Source organism: Lissotriton vulgaris, chromosome 1_1 (assembly GCF_964263255.1).
Source record: "Lissotriton vulgaris chromosome 1_1, aLisVul1.2, whole genome shotgun sequence".
In the NCBI taxonomy this organism is placed as follows: domain Eukaryota; kingdom Metazoa; phylum Chordata; class Amphibia; order Caudata; family Salamandridae; genus Lissotriton; species Lissotriton vulgaris.
The window spans coordinates 1,960,435,969-1,960,456,716 of record NC_141685.1 but is presented as its reverse complement, the minus strand read 5'-3'; the positions used below and the strand labels follow the sequence as shown (position 1 = coordinate 1,960,456,716).

At 43.6% G+C, this 20,748-nt stretch overlaps 1 protein-coding gene across 3 annotated transcripts in view; it reads left to right on the top strand.

Annotated features, from left to right (window-relative positions):
- The window catches only part of DCLRE1C (DNA cross-link repair 1C), a 343,172-nt gene that overhangs the window by 318,391 nt on the left and 4,033 nt on the right, over positions 1 to 20,748 (top strand). For all 3 annotated transcript variants that reach the window (XM_086919715.1, XM_086919712.1, XM_086919710.1), the window contains one exon: positions 12,435 to 12,535. In XM_086919715.1, coding sequence (XP_086775841.1) covers positions 12,435 to 12,535 — 101 coding nt within the window. The remainder of the gene's footprint in view (positions 1 to 12,434; positions 12,536 to 20,748) is intronic.

The following is a 20,748-nucleotide window of genomic DNA, read 5'->3' as shown; positions in this document are numbered from 1 at the left end:
GAAGTCTTCGCAAGGTGGGGGACTCCAGACATAGATCTGTTCGCCACCGCCGAAAACAGCAAATGCATAGACTTCGCCTCCAGGTACTACCAGCAGGGTACGCTGGGAATGCGCTATGGATCAACTAGTCGAACAGCTTTCTGTACGCTTTTCCACCCATTCCCCTGATTCCAGGGGTGTTCATCAAGCTGTCCCAGTCCAGGGCGCGGATGATCCTGATTGCCCCGGAATGGCCCAGGCAGTGGTGGTTCACAGACCTGCTTCACCCGTCTCTCCTTCCTCACATACGGCTGCCGTGCAGGCCTGACCTTCTCACGAAGTGAGAATTAAAGACAGATAATGCAGCCTATATAACCAGGCTACACTGTCCAGTTTTCCAACTAGAAATTCCACCAAAAATCCACAAACAGCAAAGTCTGTCCAGATTTCCCTTGCTTTAGCAGTAAAAACCCTCTGGAATGATAGAGAGGAAGACACGGATAGACAAGCCCCATAGGCTGCCATTATGTGGCTCAGAACAGGATACTGTGCCTTTAAGAGAACTTTCCAGAACTTCACAGTATCCCAGAATGCACTGCAGGTCCCTTTTACTTTCAGTTCTTTTTGAAGGCGTAACACACCAGACCTGTAGCATTCCTTACATGAATATCTCTCTCCACCGGGGAGGAGGGCGGGCACTTATGACTATAACAGAGATACCCCTACTACAGAACTGGAGTTACAGGACAGAAACTACTCCTTCTGTAGTAGGGGATCTCTGTGTATTTGTATTCATCCATAATTGAATGAAGGTTAGCGTGGACTGAAAGGATTCAATTGCAGGGGGAGAGGTGTCGATGGTGAAAACAAGCTGGATGTCATCAGCGTAGTTGAAGATAGCTACATCCCTCTTCCGCAGGTCTGATATTAGTGGACGGATGTAAAGATTGAATAAAAGCGGGGAAAGGGAGGAGCCCTGAGGGACCCCACAGGTGAGTTCTCTCCCTTTGGACGTAAAGTCGGATAGACGAACAGCTTGGTGACGATTACAAAGAAATGAGGATATCCATTTGAGGGGGGTACCCTGAATGCCGGCGCTTTCGACACGTTCGACCAAAAGTTCGTGGTCGACAGTGTCGAAAGCAGCCGACAGATCCAGGAGGACAAGAGCCTGCGAGATGTTATGATCAGTGCCTAATCTCAGCTCGTCGTGGACGGCTAATAAGATGGATTCTTTGGAATGCTCAGATCTAAAACCTGCCTGGTGAGGATCCAGGTAGTGTGAGTTTTCCACGAAGGTGCTGAGGTAGCTTGTGACATAAGCCTCCAGGATCTTAGCGAGGAATGCTAGGAGTGAAATCGGCCGAAAATTACTGGGCACGGAGGGATCTGCTCCTGGTTTTTTCAGAATGGGTCGTACTTCTGCCATCTTGAAGCAATCGGGAACAATGCCAGACGACAGCGAGTTATTAAGGAGAGACAAGGGGATTTCAGGGAACTGATGAAAGATATCGCGAGCAATGAGAGGGGGGCAGCTATCCGTAGGGGAGCCAGAACGAACTTTATTAAGGAGGGAGAAAAAAGTGTCTTGTGTGATAGGGGGGAATGAGCCAAATGAAGATGAGTTATGATACATCTCAGCAGGTATCGGGGGGGTTGTAGCCTTGGGAATACTAGCTTTAATCGTGACGATTTTATCAAAGAAGTAAGTGTTAAGGGAGTCGCAGAGCTGTTGTGACTGGGCAAGTTTGGGGGTAATCCTATCAGGTTTAGCCAACTCATCCACAATAGAAAATATTTATTTAGCTTTGTTATCAGCGCTGAGAACCTTTAGCGAAAAATATTCAGATTTTGCTTTCAGGATGGCGGCCTTATATTGGTATAGAACCGGTACGAATGAGGATTTCAGTATAGGACAGTAATTCTGTCTCCACTTTCGCTCTGCTTGACGCAGGGACAGTTTCATTTGTTTCAGGTTGGGAGTGAACCAGCGTTGTGCGTCATGAGGTCTTTTCTGAATCACATTCCTAAGTGGGGCAAAGTTGTCTCTGCCAGAGGCCAGCCAGGTATTAAGGTTCTCGGCTTGGGCGTGAGGAGATAGATGGGAATCGGGGAAGGGGGAACTAGAGGGTTTGGAAGTGGCTAGAAAGGAGCAGAGTTCAGCAATGTCGACCAGGCTCCAGTTTCGAACTTTACTGCGCCCTGGGTGAGGGGATTTATCATAAGAGGGAACAGGGAGGGAAAAGGAAATAAGGTAATGATCTGACCAGGAACATGGACTGATCAGAGATCTCTGCTTTGGAAGACCAGACCTGGTCAAGTATGTGACCTTTTATATGAGTGAGAAGCTTCATATGTTGTGTGAGATTCTTCCCGTTTAGTAGCTCAGTAAGAGCTACCGACGTTGGACACTCACGCGGATCATCAGGCCAGAAATTAAAATCGCCAATAACAAGAAGTCTAGCATGGTTGATGGCAAGTTCGGCAACAATGTTTCCTAAAGCTTAAGGAAAGGTGGGAATATAGCTGGGGGGTCTATAAATTACCGCACAGACAATAGGAGAGGTTAAAGAGTGGAGTTTGAACACTAGGAGGTCCACCAAGGGAATACCAGGTGAGGAGAGGAGCTAAATTTATGGTTTTTCCAGATTTTGGCTGCCACTCCGCCCCCCACTTTTGCCTCTGCTCTGTTGGCGTAGAGCGCATAGTAGTCGTTGGGGATAGCCGCCAACAAATCTGGGGAGGATTCGTCGTGTAGCCCCGTTTCGGTGAGAAATAATATATCTGGTTTATGGGAGTCTAATAGAATGAAGATTTCAAGTTGGTGTTTAACCATGGATCGAGTGTTGAGATACCAGATATCCAATTTGTTATGTGGCTGACTCGACTGAGGAAGGGAGGACGTTGGGGAAGGATCCCTGTGGGGATTAGTTCGTCGGGGGGGATCAGGTAATGGGGTAAGGGCTGGTCTAGTCGTGTCATTAGAAACTAATAGTCCGTTTTCCTGAAGGATATCGCTGGTGAGTGGGGAAATAGCCTGGTGTGTCTGTAAGGCTAGCATTTTAAATCGAGATTAGTGCAGGGGGGATTGGGCAGAGTGCATGGCCCCTGGCCCCGGTCGGGCGCGGACAGGCGTAGACGGGCTTGCCTTAGGCGCGTCCGCTGCGCGACGGGTAGCACATAGCGAGTTATAGGCAGCGAGCCCGCCCTAGTCGCGGGACTCCGCCCCCAACTACGACGAAAGAGTTACTGCTGCCTGTGTGAGCCTGCACCCTCCACAGCAATCGGGTAAACCCGTGGTGGACCGAGGTGCAGGCGGCAAGACACGGCAGGAAGTTTGAAGTAGAGTGAAATGAGGGTGTGCAAATTAGCAATCAATTTAACCACATACAACAAATAAGATAAAAGTGTGCAAAATATATGCTCTCTAATCAGTGAATCACGAAACAGCCAAGAGAAGGGTGTGTCCATGTTCGACCCTGCATCAGGACATAGTCATCTGTCTAATGCACCTATAACAGGAAATATTTTTTGAGTAGTTCGTATAGGGAAGTCTAGAGCATCACACCTTCCTGTTAATCAACGGAAAACTCCCCATTCTACTTATCAGTGCCTAGGTGCCAAAAGATCGTCACACTCAGTGATATGAATTGTACTAAAAAGAGTTGTAATAACAAGTAGTTACAATCCCACCAGGGTGACTTAAAAAAAAGAGGCGACCTTTGCGTAATGCAAGAAAAGAGGTGCATTGTGGCTGTTCGTTTAACCACCTAAAGCGGTGTATGTTGTGGGAAAGATCAGAACATACTAATGGTGCATGATGAGTATATATGTTCTCAGGTACCCGACAGGGCGTGCTCTATAGCCACAAGTCAAATTGGGTCTGAGGCACATCAATGTGGCATACCAACTGTAAATACCTGTATATAGGTAGGTAACTAACCAAACTTCTGAATCAGAGTGCTTCATGTTAGGTGAGCTCAGCCAACCACTGACCTGAACCTTGACTCCAAACAAATGTAGTTTTAATTATTGAAATATGTAAATATATCAAAAGGTTACAGAATGCCTTCACCTGTACAAAAAACAACTGAGTGCATCTGAGGTCTCCATTAATCATAACTGGCCTGCCACACCGGTAACGTAATGTCATGACTCCTGAACAATTCTACAGTACGTGAATATAATATTAGACCGTCTCAGTCATCTCTAAAAGAGAATACGTACACCAATGCAACACATACTCATCTACCCCTGCATTCTGCATGAATGCCGAAGGACGAAGCACAGGAATATGTGACATAATGTGAAGGTCTTGTAACGCTATGATCTATTTACAGATTTCAGGAGTATCAGCAGGTATCTTAGATGTTTTTCCCTGCCAGGACATGTAAAACTTAAATTCACGTGATCTACATTCAGGGATGGGGAATTCCTATAGCGGAGGCCTAGGACATATTGTTTGGGGTCAACGGCAACAAGTTTCCATGTGTATTTTATCCTTGGGACAAGTAGGCCCAACCCCCTGCAGCACAAACCCTTTGATTGCCAGTTTGTAGTACCACATTATGGATCATGGAAGGGCACTGTCTGCAGTAAAGAAAAGATGTGTGCCAATATGTTAATGCTGTTCAAACTTGTATTTGTGATTCATTCATTGAAAGCCTTTATTATTAGGGTGCGCGCTCTAAGTAAATGTTGTAAGCTCTGACTGCAATACTGACAGTGGTTTCAGTATAAAAATGTGTACACATGCTTATTTGACATGGTGAGTAGATAGGGGTGAGCGCTATGCAGATGGGGTCATTACGATGTTGGGCGGAATCACTTCTGCCTGACACCACATCAGTCATGGGACCGACCGACACTCTGTCGGCGGTCCCAACCACTCCATTAGGATGCGACCGAATACTGTTGGGTCGCAATCCTATATTATACTATGGGGGCATGCATTCTGGTCGCAAACCGGCTCTAATGTATGCTCCCCTTGTAAAATGGAAGGTGCCGTTCATCCCAGCTCCTGTTAGAGGCCCCTCAAGGTGCCTGCCACAAGGTGCAGGTATCGGCAGAGGTGCCCCCATCGATCTCCACCCTGGGGCCATGCACCAAAGAGGGCCCTGCTCGGGGCCCACTGACATGCTTTCCGACATGTTTTCCATGTCAGACAGGCTGGCATGGAAACCATGTTGGAAAGCGTGCATCGTAATCTCAAGGTTGGAAAGAACCGTACTTGAGATTACAGGCCGCATTCCGACTGGCGGACAAGCTTTCTGAGACTGTTGTAAGCATGTTAGAATGAGCAGTCAGTTGTAATGAGTGGGCAGAAAGGAAAGCCAATGGCCCATTACAATACGTCTGTAAAGGCTGTAACGGTATGTCGTAGCCTTTACGCGTCGCAGCGTAATCGGCCCCAGAATAGTTAGAAAGGAAGGTAGAGAGGGATAAGTAATTTGTGCATGAAGTGGTGAATGGACTCAAGATAGAAGAGCAGAAAGAGTGTGTGAGAAAGAGAAAGAAGGCCACAGAAACAAACAGATGGAACACCTGTGTACGCAGTAGACACCCCCAAGAAGAGTAGGAGAGGGTGAGTTTGAGGGAAGGAAACCTTGAAAAGACACATGAAAGAAACTGCACTCAACGACTTAAAGTAAACCACATGAGAGAGCCAGAGAGAAGGGTAAGAGATAGAGCACGAAAGAGAGATGCTTGGGAGGGGCACCTAGAGGGGGAGGTGGACCGGTGCACAGCGTGAGGAGGTGCAGGAAGGTAGCACTCTTCTTTAGTGCACCCACTGTTGCTGTGTTCAACAAATCAGGATAGGCTGTAGGCAGTAGAGTATTTCCAGCCTATCTCGTTTCAGACCCTCTAGAGTAGACTCATCGGCTACTAAGACCAGAATGAAATGGAGAATTGGGAGCTGGAAAACTTCAAAAGAGGTTCCAAAACAGGCTATGTGGATTGCTGTGCCGCACTGGTTTAAAGTGAATACGCAAAGCCCAATCTCTTCCCTGACATACTGTGTGTTATTGGATCAGACAAACAGGATGAACATAGTATCTATTTAAAAGAGGATCAGTAGTTCAGAAATCCAAGCTTTTAAAATGATAAAAAAGAAACACCAAAGCTTATAAGATGAGACACGACCCCTTGCATGAGCAAAAGCATCATGTGCCGGCCACATATGCAGTACTACCTGGAGTTAACTGTCCTGCAGGTCGGTTGGACATATTTTGTCAACATACAAGTATTCAGCCCACAATGAATAGGCTATTATTCCAAGAGTTTCCATTGGAGTTGGCACTAAAGTTTTTTATGAACATCCATGCTAGTAAAAAAGATCACTTAATATCCGTGCGCCTAAAAAAATGTATGTGAACTTGTGTCATGTAACTCATGCTTACGTAAAGAGCTCCAGTATCTTCAGGTCGGTTCGTGGTCACGCTAGATAAAACTGCTAAAAAAAGAACAAGTGCCTCAATCATAGCCCGAGCAGGAGACTGGCACTGATCAGAAGAAATCAGTCTGTACTTGGTCCGTGACCCGTCGAAAGCCATTGAAGTGACACAGGAAGTGACGCCTTGCACCTGCTGCTGATTTACAGGGCATAAGGATACAACGAATAGTAAGTAATGGGAGGGCTAAAAGCTAATTTTTAGAGTTGTTTTAAATAAATACATTAGGTCGTCAAGTGACAGTCCTTGCGCGCTGCCTGCAGGCTCGACCAAAAAATTGAATTTGAACCAAGGCCCATGGGGCCCACTATTTCTGTCATTCACGAGCTGGAAAAAAATCCCTCCTGCCTACCCATGCGAGTGCTGCAACGCAATGTCACCAGAAGTCTCCCCTGTGGCACCGGGACTAAGTGACATGTGACAATTGTTGCTTACCATTGCTGATCCAGGTCCTGAAGCATTGCATTACGAGTAAATATCAAATGTACTGCCACTTACTTGACATTAACAAGTATTTTTTATTGCTTATGGTTCTGGATAAAGTTGCTATTAACACTGTTAAATAAAATATCCATCCAATTTTGATTATGGTTTCTCCATTTATGAATGTCTCAAACACAGGATGGATATTTCATATGTATTATAAACATAGGCCACACCTCCTGTAAAGGCTTTTTAAATCACACTCACTCCAGTGCTTCCAATTTCTCATACCACCTAAAATACCAAGGAGGCCCACACCCTTTGCATTCGTGCCAGTACTATCTAAAGTGTGCCTGAATCAAATGCACTGGGAAAGCTGTGCAAGACAGCTTGAAGGTAGACCGCATGAATCTCACCTTAGTTGTTGCACTAAAGTGGAGGCTAACATGACATCTTATGTGTTTGTTAGTGTGGATGTGATGTACAGGGCAGGACTTAATTATATGCCCTTAAAGCTGCTTGCACTTCAGACTTTGAAGCATTGATTGACGGCTTCGCAGCTTGAGTTTTAGGTTAGCCTGAAAAGGCATCAATGATAGACCTATTAACTGTCAATTTTTGTGCCGCCATCGATGGACCCTTTTAAAGGCTCTCTGGTTGCTGCTACCATAACTGCCCGATCGATGGCAGCATCTGTCCACTGAACAAACCAGGCTGGTCCAAAATCCAAAATCCAAACTTGGAACCACGTCCAAACAGACCCCACAGTGTTTGTTGATCCAGATAGACTGTAAGTGAGAGTATTATGGTCTGGAGGTGTTACCTGTTTTATTTTTAAAACTTGAGTGCTGCTACAAGTCAAAAGGATAACAATAGTACAATGAATTCCTTCATGCCCACGTGCCTCCTCGCAATGTTCTTTCTCGTCTGGGCATCATCACATCAATTTGCACAGTCCTGGGCTCGAAATGTCCTGCCCAATAAAAAGGTTTGTTTATAAAATAGGTGAACTCTTCTGCAGGTCCGATCCAAAGCGAACACACATTGGTAGCACTGAGGCACCCAGTTGTATTGTCATTGTAGTAATTTCAGTAAATGCCTTAACAGGGAAATACAATCCGGATCAGACTGGGGCAGAAAACACACCAGGGCACCAAAATAGGTGCTTCCTACTAGCGATTTAGATAGTGAAAAAATGACCCACATTTGCAAATGTAGAGAAGAGTTTATCATGTTTTTAAAACCAGTAGTATCTTGGGTCTATTGTACTCTGCCCATAGTGACTAAAATCGGCAAACTTCTACCTGCTGGGTGCTTGTTAGCTGCTGGTTGCCTTAATATAACAAGCATTTGCAATGCAATATTTCTAACAATTACGAGCGTTTGAGCTATTGGCATTGTAAATAGAAATGCCTTTTATTTGTGTTGTTTTTAAAACAGATAAATAAAAGGTATTTTCATTTATAGTGCCAATAGCTTAAACTCTTGCAAATGCGAGATCTATTGCATTGCAAATGCGTTCGGCGCCCGTGCTATAAAGTTTTTTTTAAAGTGATAGGAGAGAGAGTGTCAGGATAAAGATATTTGAGAAAATAATTATCGGATCTGTAATTAAAGCCTACCGAGTAATAAAACACGTAGCAGGGGGTATTGTCATGGGAGGTTACAAAATAGGACAAGGCTGTACTAAGGAGGGACCATTAATCCTAGTGACCAATGAAAAGCCACAGTTTACAGTGGACAATGGCACAGCCAATGAAAAATATGGGCATAGAGTGGGCGGAGCTGCACGTCCATACCTGAATACAGCATGCCTCGCAGAGTAGCGGATGCATTGCCCAGGATCGACCTAAGAAACGAGAGGCCCAACTTGTCTTAGACCACTAAGTAACCATAGGACCTGATAAAATTATTAACCCTCCCCCAGCCCCACTTACCTCTCCAAGGTTATGTGCTTGCGAGCAAAGCAGTATTAAGCTGGTTCTCTATATAGTGTGCTACAACGAAGTACACTATGCAGAGAGTTCAGTGTGTCCACAATTGTTTTATAGAGGTTAAAGTGGATAATTCTGATGCTCTCTTTTGTGGCAGTGTGGGCGAGCAGTTAGGCTTATCAAAGGGTAGTGCTAAGCATTTGTTGTACTCACAGAGGCAATAATTGAGACAACACACTCCATGAGTAAATCCAAGGCAAATTTAGAAAAATAACAAGTCTTTTTATATGTATTTTCGAACCAAGAACTACGTTTAAAGGTAAGTATTGTATTTTTTATGAATTTTCAACGATACGCAAATAGTTCAAAGTTGTGAGCAATTACCCACCATACAATCCTATGGGAGGAAAAAGCAGGTAGGTAAAACACACAGTGCAGACAGTTGTAGGGGGTTCACCTTCTGAGTTAGAACAGTAGGAAGCAAAGGTTCAAGGTTCTACCAAAAATGTGTTGGGTGCGTCACTATTTCAACCAGGAGCAGGGAGTTGGTAGTTGACACTCTAACGCAGAGGTCTTCAAACTTTTGAAGGTTGAGCCCCCGCAGCACCACCTGACAGAAATTTCTGGAATCTGGTACACTACATAATCGACCGCCACCCGCATATCCCGGGCCATATCCGGCAAATAATGTTCAAAACAATGAGTGTTTCCTCCTTCTCCATGAATTCCCTCACTACCACTCACCAACAATGCACCTCATCTCTCTATAGCACCTTTCTGGCAAATATATATATATTTTTTATAGTCCTACTCATAGTTTCATCATACTCAGGGGCATATGTACAAGCCCCTATAGACACCACACCATCACTTTTTATGACGTTGTGGTGGCGATAGGGGCATTGTCGTATTTACAAGGCAGAGTTAAGCCACTTAACTTGGCTTAACGCTGCCTTGTAAATAAGGCCCCCTTTCATGCTATGCTTAGCGTGAAAGAGGTTTCAGATATGCAGCGCAGGGTTTCAGATATGTTAAACTATTGCTATTGCAATTATGGCATTACCCAGGGATCGAGGGTGGAGGAAATAAATACTGGGCTGATGTTGCAACAAACTTCCAGTTTTATGGTTAGGGTTGCCAGCTCATTATTTTGATGTCCCAGGTGGAACAAAAATAAGCAGTCACCTAAAGCTCTATTTTCAGCACTTATCTGTGCATACTCTGAACAGCAAATATAAATAGAAAGCAATTTAAATTGTGTTTTAGGGCTGCCTGAATGATATGACTGATAATAAAAGGGAATAACGACAGAAAAGTCACATCATAAATGAATACATACTTCTTTACAACCCATATTTAGTGTCAAGCAATTTTCAGGCTGTTTAAACACCTGACTGGGATTTGTCTTTTGGCAATTTAAAACACTTTTAGCCTTGTGATCATTGTGCTCCTGCCAGTGTAATTTAAAAAGCAACATTGTCGCCTGGGTTAAATTCCTAGAGCTGAAATGCTTCAGCTGCAGTGGGAGGCAGGAAGCCTTCTCTCCTAAAACTGAAAGCAAGTAACAGACATTCATTTCATCTGCAGTTTGAGGCAAGGAGTCTCCTCTGCTCTGAAATAGTCGCTTTCAGTTTTAGCAAAGGGGGCTTCTTGCCTCACACTGCAGCTAAAGCATTTCAGCTGAACCAGGATAGACCCCCGCCCCACTCCGTGTGTGGCAGCCTGGATGAGACAGCCATGCACACAGCCACGAGTATTTCACAGGTCTTTAAAAGACCTTTTTCTTGTTAATGAGGCTTTAATGGTTTTCACCCCTTCTTAGGGCCCCTGCAGCTTCACTCTGCCGTTTGTTTGAAGAGAACAAAGGTGAGATTTTAGGGAGGAGTGCGCGCCCCACCTGAGACGGTTTGATTGATTGAAGAACTCTGCTCTAACGGGAAAGGGGGTGCTCTAAAGAGAGCCTGCACAAGGGGATTTGCGGGCAAGTCCAAAAGCTAGAGTTGCAAGGACCTTAATGACAAGGGAGCACAGTCGGTTCATTGTTACCCAGGCCTGGTGGGCTAGATGCAGAGCAGGTAGGTTGGCCCGCCCTGGTGCATAACGGTTCTCCTCGTGGTCAGGGGCCAACTGCTGCCAGGGGCAAATTCAGGACTGCTGGGCCACTCTCAAAATGTGTCTCAGGGGTCTTGATGTCCCTCAGCGACTGCTGGTCTCTGGTACAGTTGAAGTCCCGTCTGGACTCTTCGATGTCAGTCTTGGTTGCCCGGCGTCCGGTACCCTGGGTGTTGTTACTGCACAGCCCCGGCTGATCCTTGTGCCTCCAAACTCGGTTGGGAGACAGATCGGACCTTCCAGAGTACAAGAACTTCTTTCTGGTAGGTTGTGACTCCGTTCAGGCTAGGGATCTGCAAAACGATGGATCAGACAGCGGTTTTGGTACCTGCGGTCTGAGGGGTAGTAGCTCCTCTACTCCATGTGACTCTTGGGCAGTTTGCAAAGACTGGTAGTCTTAGAGGCAAACACTTTAATAAATAAAAGCTACTGTGTTTAAAGAGATAAGTTGTCTGCTGGAGCGTCTTATGGCTCCTGCAACCCTCAGGCTGGCACTAGCCTTGCTGCCTCTACAAACCGACCCCTCATATATTAATCAGCTGCTATTGGAGGTCCGTTTGTGTTGCGGGCTTCAGAAAGCAACAACAAAAAATAGTGCGCCATAAGGAACTTATATAAACAGAAGTGAAACTATACATGTAACAGGACCAGGTTCCATGGGCGGCAATGAAAACAGAAAAAGTGGGACAATTGGGATGATTTCACCACCCAAAAGACACAGATTTTACAAGATACAGAAAGGCACCAATGAAAAGCGAGGGGCGTGATGAAAGCCCATAGAGAAGATACTGCATGTCTCGAATGAGACAGCACATGCGCTACCTAGGAAAGACATGAAAATGAAAGGGAAGACTACCTTTTCAAATCACTTTCTCTTACATCTTCTCATCTAAAATTCCAAACTGTGGAGGATTTATTTTTGGTAGTATATTTATCGCACTGCTGGACATGCCTACAGAAAATCTGAAATCTAACTATATATCACTTCACATTATAGACCACAAAGATACATGTACATGTAAAGTGTTCTTTCATTAAATGGTTGAAATATTTTTGGAACCGATCGCCATTTGTACTAATGTATTTATTTCCACAGTACAGATCCCACTATCATTCCAGTTGCCATCTGCACCATGATAATCTTTTGCATTAGGGGAAGCAAGAAACCAAATATTAAAATGAGGGGAATGGGTGGATGATGATGATGTGAGTATATAGTTCTCAGAATAAAGTACCCCTGCCCTACATACAAAGGATACTGCAAGCCCTGTTATTTATCAAAATGATCACTGAGCACCTGTGACTTGCAATGTCCTTCTAACCCACCATAGTCACTGCTGTGTCCCATACATAAATATCATCATGCGGTTGAATAAACTGCCCAATACGTATAATAAAACTGTAATGAAACTTTATTACAGTGTATGTGGCGACCGGCATGCTTAATTTGAGATGTTGAAATGTGCTGCTATGGCTTTGCACATTGTTGCATTGGGAGATTTAATTCTAATGTGTTTATCCTATTTCTTTTCAGTCTGAAACCACTATGTAGGTCGCATTCAGGCAACGTTGAGCCCATGTATAAACCCCTTGGTGCACTGAAGAGATCCAGAGGAATGTACATAAACGACACAGGTACTGAGCACACCATTTCTGCCTTAATTTATGGTAACTGGTTACGCTACTTAAGATCTTAATTCTGACGCAAACAAAGCATTGATGAAGCCATCATGTCTATATCTTTTAATGTTATATATGTATAGGTGCACAGCGGATGTGACTGGAAATACACTTTCTCAAGAGTGATTCAAAAACTTCTATTAGTTCTCCCCCACCTTGTTCCTCGCTCCTGTGGGTGAGTGCCAGAAAACAGGAAGTCATTGGATGGCACCTACTTCATGGCTGAACCTAAAATAACAGTTCATTTGAAACAGTGAGCCTTAGGGACCACTGGGGAAAGCATATGGGGGTCACAGTTCCCTTGCAGTTCCCTTGCAATGGTGTAATTGTATACAGATTCCCACTTAACTAATTAATATAAATGTTTATTAGATGTTTGGTAATTAGGCATGGTTGATATATATATCTCCTGGTCCACAAGGATCTTCATTTAACGCTCCTAGGGACTTTGTACACCTCCATGGTAGAAACATGATTAAGAAATGCTGCAGAAATATTATTGGTCCTTCAAAGGGAGATCTTACGCTGTCATTTATAAGTTTGTCATTTTATATTGATTTCAAGTAATATTGGCATTGTTGTCAAATTTCCCACTTGTCCGTTTTCAAATTTAGAAATTAAATACATATCCAAGTAATTAAGATAGGACTCACTCCTCCCAGTGAGTTAACTGCTACAATGTAGCAGCATCATAGCTCTGGGCAAACTTGGATGTCTTCGTATTTTCTGAAAGGACATGTCACTCTGAGGACAGAATATAAATGTACTTATGAATGGATAGGAGTCCTAAAGTGGGGACATTTGACACGGCAATAGCAAGGATTAGAAATTGGACTCATTAATTAACTTCTGTGGCAGAACCGAGCTAAATAAAACCTGGCTATGTGAGTAGACCTTTTTTACTGCCCTTTCTCTTGTTTCTGGCATGTTTTCTAAGACGATGCACCGTTTTACTAGGAAATTATTCATTTTCCTCGCAGTTTGTGGACTAGTATGTGTCCCCTTGTGTCTTTGCAGTTGGAGAAATTTAGGAGAAACATACCTCTGTCTCTATTTCTTTTAAGCCTCGTTGTTATCAACTTGTATCTTCTTTGGATTTAGTGAATAACTCCGATGAAACAGCTGAGGTCAGAAGTTGTTCACGTCTTGACAAATAAGATTTCTCGTGTTCTTACCTCCGTTCTCCTGCTATGAGATCAAAGTATTCTGATTAAAGACTAAAAAAAAGGCTACATAGACCACGATTCCATTGTAATTTCAATTGTTAGCCATGTACACTAACTCAGCTTCCTCAAATCACGGGACACCATGAGTTTCTCATTAGGATCAGGTCCGATAAATACATTTAAAAAAAGCAACACACTGGATGGCGTCTGTGTCTAAGAAAAGCTACGGACATGTTCACGTCTGTGCCTATGAATTATGTAATTGCCCTAATTTTTTGTGATTTACAAATTACCAGACTTGCATCAGTAAACATTACAATTTTCAAAGCTTGCTTGGAGCACGTTGTCCTGATCAAAGTAGTCAACAGCGGCATTGTAGTCACACATCCCTATCTTAAGAGCAGTGTAAGTTCGCATGAACACAACAGCGGTGCTCTTTATTTTAAGACACACCTGTTGCCACGATGTGTATATCTGGACCAGAGAATCCAATTCCCAGCCCAGGCATGACCATTCCCAAGAAGAGCCGAGCACTCCTTCGCAATATCCCAAATTAATTATGTTGGTCTAGTTCAATTAGGGCCATTATGTGTATGTTTTAAACGCACACAATATATTTCAATAAGCAATATAATCAAACAGACTCAAAACTATTTTCATCAACTCTTCGATCATTAAAATTAACAATATTTTTACTCGAGCCTGATATTACAGAAAAGCAGACCATATCGTAACTGTGATTACAATTTATACAACAGTAACTACAGAGATGTTTAGTAGAAATGCTTCTTAGATGGTTCTGGGGCTTTTTCAATGCTATTTCCAGGGGTAATGTTTGAAAAAGTAGATTGATAAGTGTTAGTTTCCAGGTCTTTGCAATGGTCACCTGGATCATATGAATCACTCCAATTTTGAGAATTATTGATGCAGCTGAACCCAGAAATATATAGGCGCTATTCTCCATTCAGGGCATCGGGCAAGCAATGATAGATCATTTCCTACAACCTAGGCACCCATACATTTAAAAGGCCAAACCACACTAGCCTAATAGACTACATAATGCTGGATGTCAAATTGTGTCCGCTCCTGATTGACATGATAGTTCTCCCCCGTTTTAATCGAGATCATAATGGCCTGATTCTCAAGTTGTTTGTCCACCAGCACGCAATATAGCTCCTAATGTGAGCCCCTCGACAGAAGACTGAAAGTTTCTAGTTATAAACGCAGGGTTAAATGGAGTAGCTTCAAATACTCCCAGTAGTCCATCAGCGTGATTTACAGATTAGTTGCCGATGGCATGGAGGGGTTGGCGCTACTAGACCAGCTAGGAGAAGCACCTTCGATATTGAGGACGATATCCGAAACCCACGACCGGATGTCTAAAAGACTTAGAAATCACTTTGTGATCAAATGAGAGCAAAGATTGGGGAGGAAGCGACCATAATCCTAGTACAATAAATCATGAAGACGATAAGACTGAATTTATTCAAGCAATTAATATGGAACGTAGACCTTCGAACCAAGCCACCAGCCGGTGCTGCAGGAAAGTGCTTTCTGAGGCCAAAAAGGACGGGAGTGGGGAATATTGAAGGCCCTCTTGGATGCTGCCAGATCGGACAATCATCCCTCCTCCTTGAATTTTGTGTCCTCTGGCAGCAGGGTTGGGTTTCGCTCCACACCATAGCCAGTGATTGGGTGTCGCATTTCTCTAGTTTATATTCTCATTTGGAAGGTCAGCAGGCCATTTTAAGTAACTCGCTGAGTTCTGGGGAACAGTTAATACGATTGTTGCAAAGCAATAAATGCGAGGAAGACGTGAAGTAAAAGGTTGTCCCTTTAGGGTGCACCCCATGCACAAAAGATTACGGACAGCTAGACATCAATGCACAGGAATTAAGCTTGGTAGTCAGGGGAATTGTTTCTAATATATCATATGGATTAGACAAAATCCCCAGTGGCCTATTTGAGTTAGCCAAGTATTTTGAGTGCTTGTTTCTCACAGCTATTATGAAGGGAGGCACCTAGTCCATCTACATGAGCAGGGGCCGACATCATTCCTATTTTTAACAAGCATTTGCAATGCAATAGGTCTCGCATTAGCAAAGTTTGAGCTATTGGTATTGTAAATTACACATTTTTTTATGTGTTGGTTTTGAAAATAGCAAAATTAATAGCTTCGTCATTTACAATGCCAATAGTTTTAACTTTCGCAAATGCGACACCTATAGCATTTGTAATGCAATATGTGTTGTATTTACGTGACTTAGATGTATTGCTATTACAAATAACAATGGCTTTTAATCTTTTTTAATAATAAATACTTAAATAAAAGTTATTGTAATTTATAATGGCAATAGCTTAAACTTTTGTAAGTAACTTTTGTGAAGATTATGTTCAGTGTATTTTACTGTGACGAAAATCCAAGAACAGAAGTGAAATATTAACATCTTTTTGTGACATTTGTAATAAAGCTTGAAACATTGAGAGAACATATTTGAACCAGTTGTTGTTGAATGGTTGCACAGATTGATGCTGTGGTGGCACTGATTGACGTGATGGCGTCAAGTGATGCTGTGGCATTCAGTGATGCTGTGGTAGCCCATAGTGATGTTGTGGTGCCCCTGAGTGATGCTGTGGTGATGCGAAAGATAGAGAGAGGGAGGGCGGTAGATAGAGTAAGGGCGATAGATAGAGTAAGGGCGATAGATAGAGTAAGGGCGATAGATAGATAGTGTGAGGGCGATAGATAGAGTGAGGGTGATAGAGTGAGGGCAATAGATAGATAGAGTGAGGGCGATAGATAGAGTGAGGGCGATAGAGTGAGGGCGATAGATAGATAGAGTGAGGGGGTAGATAGAGTAGGGGCGGTAGATAGAGTAAGGGCGATAGATAGATTAAGGGCGATAGATAGTGTGAGGGCGATAGAGTGAGGGCGATAGAGTGAGGGCGATAGAGTGAGGGCGATAGATAGAGTGAGGGCGATAGAGTGAGGGCGATAGATAGAGTAAGGGCGATAGATAGAGTAAGGGCGGTAGATAGAGTAAGGGCGGTAGATAGAGTAAGGGCGGTAGATAGAGTAAGGGCGGTAGATAGAGTAAGGGCGGTAGATAGAGTAAGGGCGATAGATAGAGTAAGGGCGATAGATAGAGTGAGGGCGGTAGATAGAGTGAGGGCGGTAGATAGAGTAAGGGCGGTAGATAGAGTAAGGGCGATAGATAGAGTGAGGGCGATAGAGTGAGGGCGATAGATAGATAGAGTGAGGGCGATAGAGTGAGGGCGATAGATAGATAGAGTGAGGGTGATAGAGTGAGGGCGATAGATAGATAGAGTGAGGGTGATAGATAGAGTGAGGGCGATAGATAGATAGAGTTAGGGCGGTAGATAGAGTAAGGGCGGTAGATAGAGTAAGGGCGATAGATAGAGTAAGGGCGATAGATAGAGTGAGGGCGATAGAGTGAGGGCGATAGATAGATAGAGTGAGGGCGATAGAGTGAGGGCGATAGATAGATAGAGTGAGGGTGATAGATAGAGTGAGGGCGATAGATAGATAGAGTTAGGGCGGTAGATAGAGTAAGGGCGGTAGATAGAGTAAGGGCGGTAGATAGAGTAAGGGCGGTAGATAGAGTAAGGGCGATAGATAGAGTAAGGGCGATAGATAGAGTAAGGGCGATAGATAGATAGATAGTGTGAGGGCGATAGAGTGAGGGCGATAGATAGATAGATAGATAGAGTGAGGGCGATAGAGTGAGGGCGATAGATAGAGTGAGGGTGATAGAGTGAGGGCGATAGATAGATAGAGTGAGGGCGAGGTTAACAGCTTTATGCTCATCCAAAATTACCAATTCAGAGCGGTAGAAGAGGGCCGATTTTACTAAAGTGTGAAGTCTGAAAAAGACACATTTGAGACAGGTGCAACCTTCTAAGCCAATTGAAACTGGACATTCAGTATATACTGAAAACAATGGTTCACCTTGAATTCATTTATACCAACTTTGCAGTGAAGCAAAGAAATAGGTTCATGATTGCAATTAGTGTGGTAAAACCAGTAACACACTCTAGCCTTAAGGTTGCATTTAATCAAAACGGAAAAGTAGAGTAAACTACACGTATCGTGTAATAATTTGTGGCCCACATAGAAATTGTACAAATGTCACATACAAGGTGCTATAAGCAGACAAATCAACGAATGTGCACTGTGTCCGAAGAAGACAAAACATACAGAACCGAACAGGTGGCAATTTTAAGTACAGGCTACACCTTTCAATATGTGTTTATAAATACATGCATAAGCTCATCAATTAAAAAGGCAAATTCTTTTAAGGCAGTGATAGTGTGCTTTGGTGTCAATGGCCTTTCAAACTCTTTAGAAATGTTGCACTCTCTGCAGGACAATGAGATAACCGGAACACCTGATTAAAAGTAGAGCCACAAGGTTGTGATTGGATGACGTAACCAGGATGTGTTAGAGTTCCTGTGACACACAAACTGTGCCTCACTCGGCTAGGGTTGAAACTGAGCAGTGTCTCCATGGGCAATTGATGTGTACTTCGACCCTTTGGGTCGGTTATTTGGGGGACAAAAGTCCTCTTAGTAATTAATATATCCCGCGTTAAGCTGGTGCACAATCCAGGCTGCCTCTGGATACAAAAAATCAGTACAAAGGCGGAAGTGGGAGAGCACTAAACCCTCAAGGTGTCTACCTTTTCCCACCCAGGGACACAGCGCACATTCGCCTGTTTGTCCGCTTATTGCACCTTGTATGTGACATTTGTACAATGTCTAGGTAGTCTACAAACTACAACACTATAAGGGTACTTACTATACAGTTGTGGTTAAATTAAAAATACACATAAGGCTAGGTAGGGGTTATTATCAGTTTTACTACATTAATTGCATGCTTAGAATACATTTCTTTCCTAATCTACATAACGTGCATGAATAATTTTCAGTGATATCATAAATATGCCAATTAGTGGTTTTAAAAATTGGAAAATCCTCACTATTTTTGATCACAGAATGTTTGTAAGTATGATCTCAAGATGGCAAAGAATAAACTAACGCAACTTAGTTCCTCGTTAACTAGGCAGACTCAATCTCCCATCCGGCTGACGTCAGTACATTGATAAGGACGGTTACACACAACTCTTGTGTCACCAAGGACGTAATATACAGTCCTTGTGCTTTTTCTTTCACAAATTAATGCTTTCCGGTGTTTTATTTCACTTGAAGCTATCATAGCGAGCCGGGCTCTAATTCGGAGAATGCACCTGGTTGCTAATTTAAAACCTCAACGGGGTGGCCGGTTGCGTCCACAATGACATGGAGTCATCTGGGAAAACGCGCTCGAGTATCAACGAATTAATGAACGAATGGGCGACTGGTGAAGAGAGCTGTAATGGATACATCAGATATTTACAGCGCTAAGAAACAACAAAAATACATTATATAGCACTATATAAAATGAGTTATAGTTATAACAGAAGGTATGGAATACACGCGTAATTGTATTTCTTACCTTGCACGTAGTCTCTCCAGCCTGGGCCGGTATACTAATGTAAAAAAAATGATTTTACGCCACAGTAGTGATCAGAGTCACCTGCCGTGCCCCTAAGTATGCCCTTCTCATAGATTGCAAATCCATGGCTGACGTAACGCCTGGACTCTGGTGGGCGACTGAATGCGATAGGGACTGGTGGGATCCTCGAAAGCCACTCCGCACAAACACGTGACAAGCCGCACATTTGGCAACGAGCAGTGCCAGACGTTACAACGTTCTGACTGTCGCCTGCATGCAGCATAAAACCATTAACCCCCCAATCTGATTTTTTGTTTCCATGGAGGTGGTATTAAAGTCCAAATTGACAGTCACGTGCAGTAGGGCGCTACATAACAACTATGCATGTATATATGCTATAGGCATCAAAGGTGACCAATCGCAGATGCCCTTAAATTAACAGCCAATCAGATACCGTGACGCAATGTGAAGTTCAATATACAGAATGCATACAACCAATTGATTCGCTATTTTGATGCCTGGCTAAGTCACCAAAACACATTAATACTGCATGGTAAGGTGAAAATCAAGTTCCAATGTGCTTTCTAACTAATATAATATTTGGAAAATGTATATCCTCTGCTCTTCGACTCTCTTCGCTATTGGACAGGTCTGAGGATTCCTCTGAAAGCTCATTTGCGCAATGAGAGGCTTTGGGCAGACAGAAGCAGCAGCTTCGCCGTGAAATGGATCCAAAAAAAACAAGCGGGCACAAGTGATATGTTGTAAGTGAAACCGATATTCCAACTTTCAAAGAGTAGTGATAGTTACTTCGCAAAAATAACAGTATTAAATCAGACTTTGCAAACAGCCCAACGTTTTATGGTTAGAGCGGCTTGACAGTCTTGTAAAAGCTCGTTTTAAACCCATGGCAATTACAACAAGCGCTCGGCATTGGGTGGCGGGTGAGCGGCATTGCGTGGCGGGGGAGCGGCTTCCTTTGAAGTCAAATGGTTGCGATGTGCACGCGCCCGGCTCACATGCACTGTAGGCAATCCACCTAGAAAAGCCTTTGGGTGCATTTTTGAGAGCCCTACATAATATCTTGCCAACAAGCATTTCTAAAGCAATGCCTGAAGCTCGACCTAAAAAGGCCTCACAAGACCTGCCCACAAACTACAGACTCTTAGATAGGTCGCAAAAATTATTCAGCAGGGTGGTCACGAGTAGATTTCAGGATTGGCTGTCTCATAAAGGAACTCTGACTCCCCTTCAGGCAGGCTCCAGAGAGTCGACCAGCACTATTGACCAAATTTTCTATCTGCAGATGCTGTATTGGAAGACTGTCACGTTTTCGTTGACCTAAGTGCTGCCTTCGACTGAGTACCCAGGTCAACGCTTTGGCAGGCTCTTTCTGAGATAGGGGTGCCAAACTACTGCTCGACAATATAATGCTACTGCATTACAAGAATTATGTGCAGGTTAGGTTTAGAAGCGCAGGTGAGCTG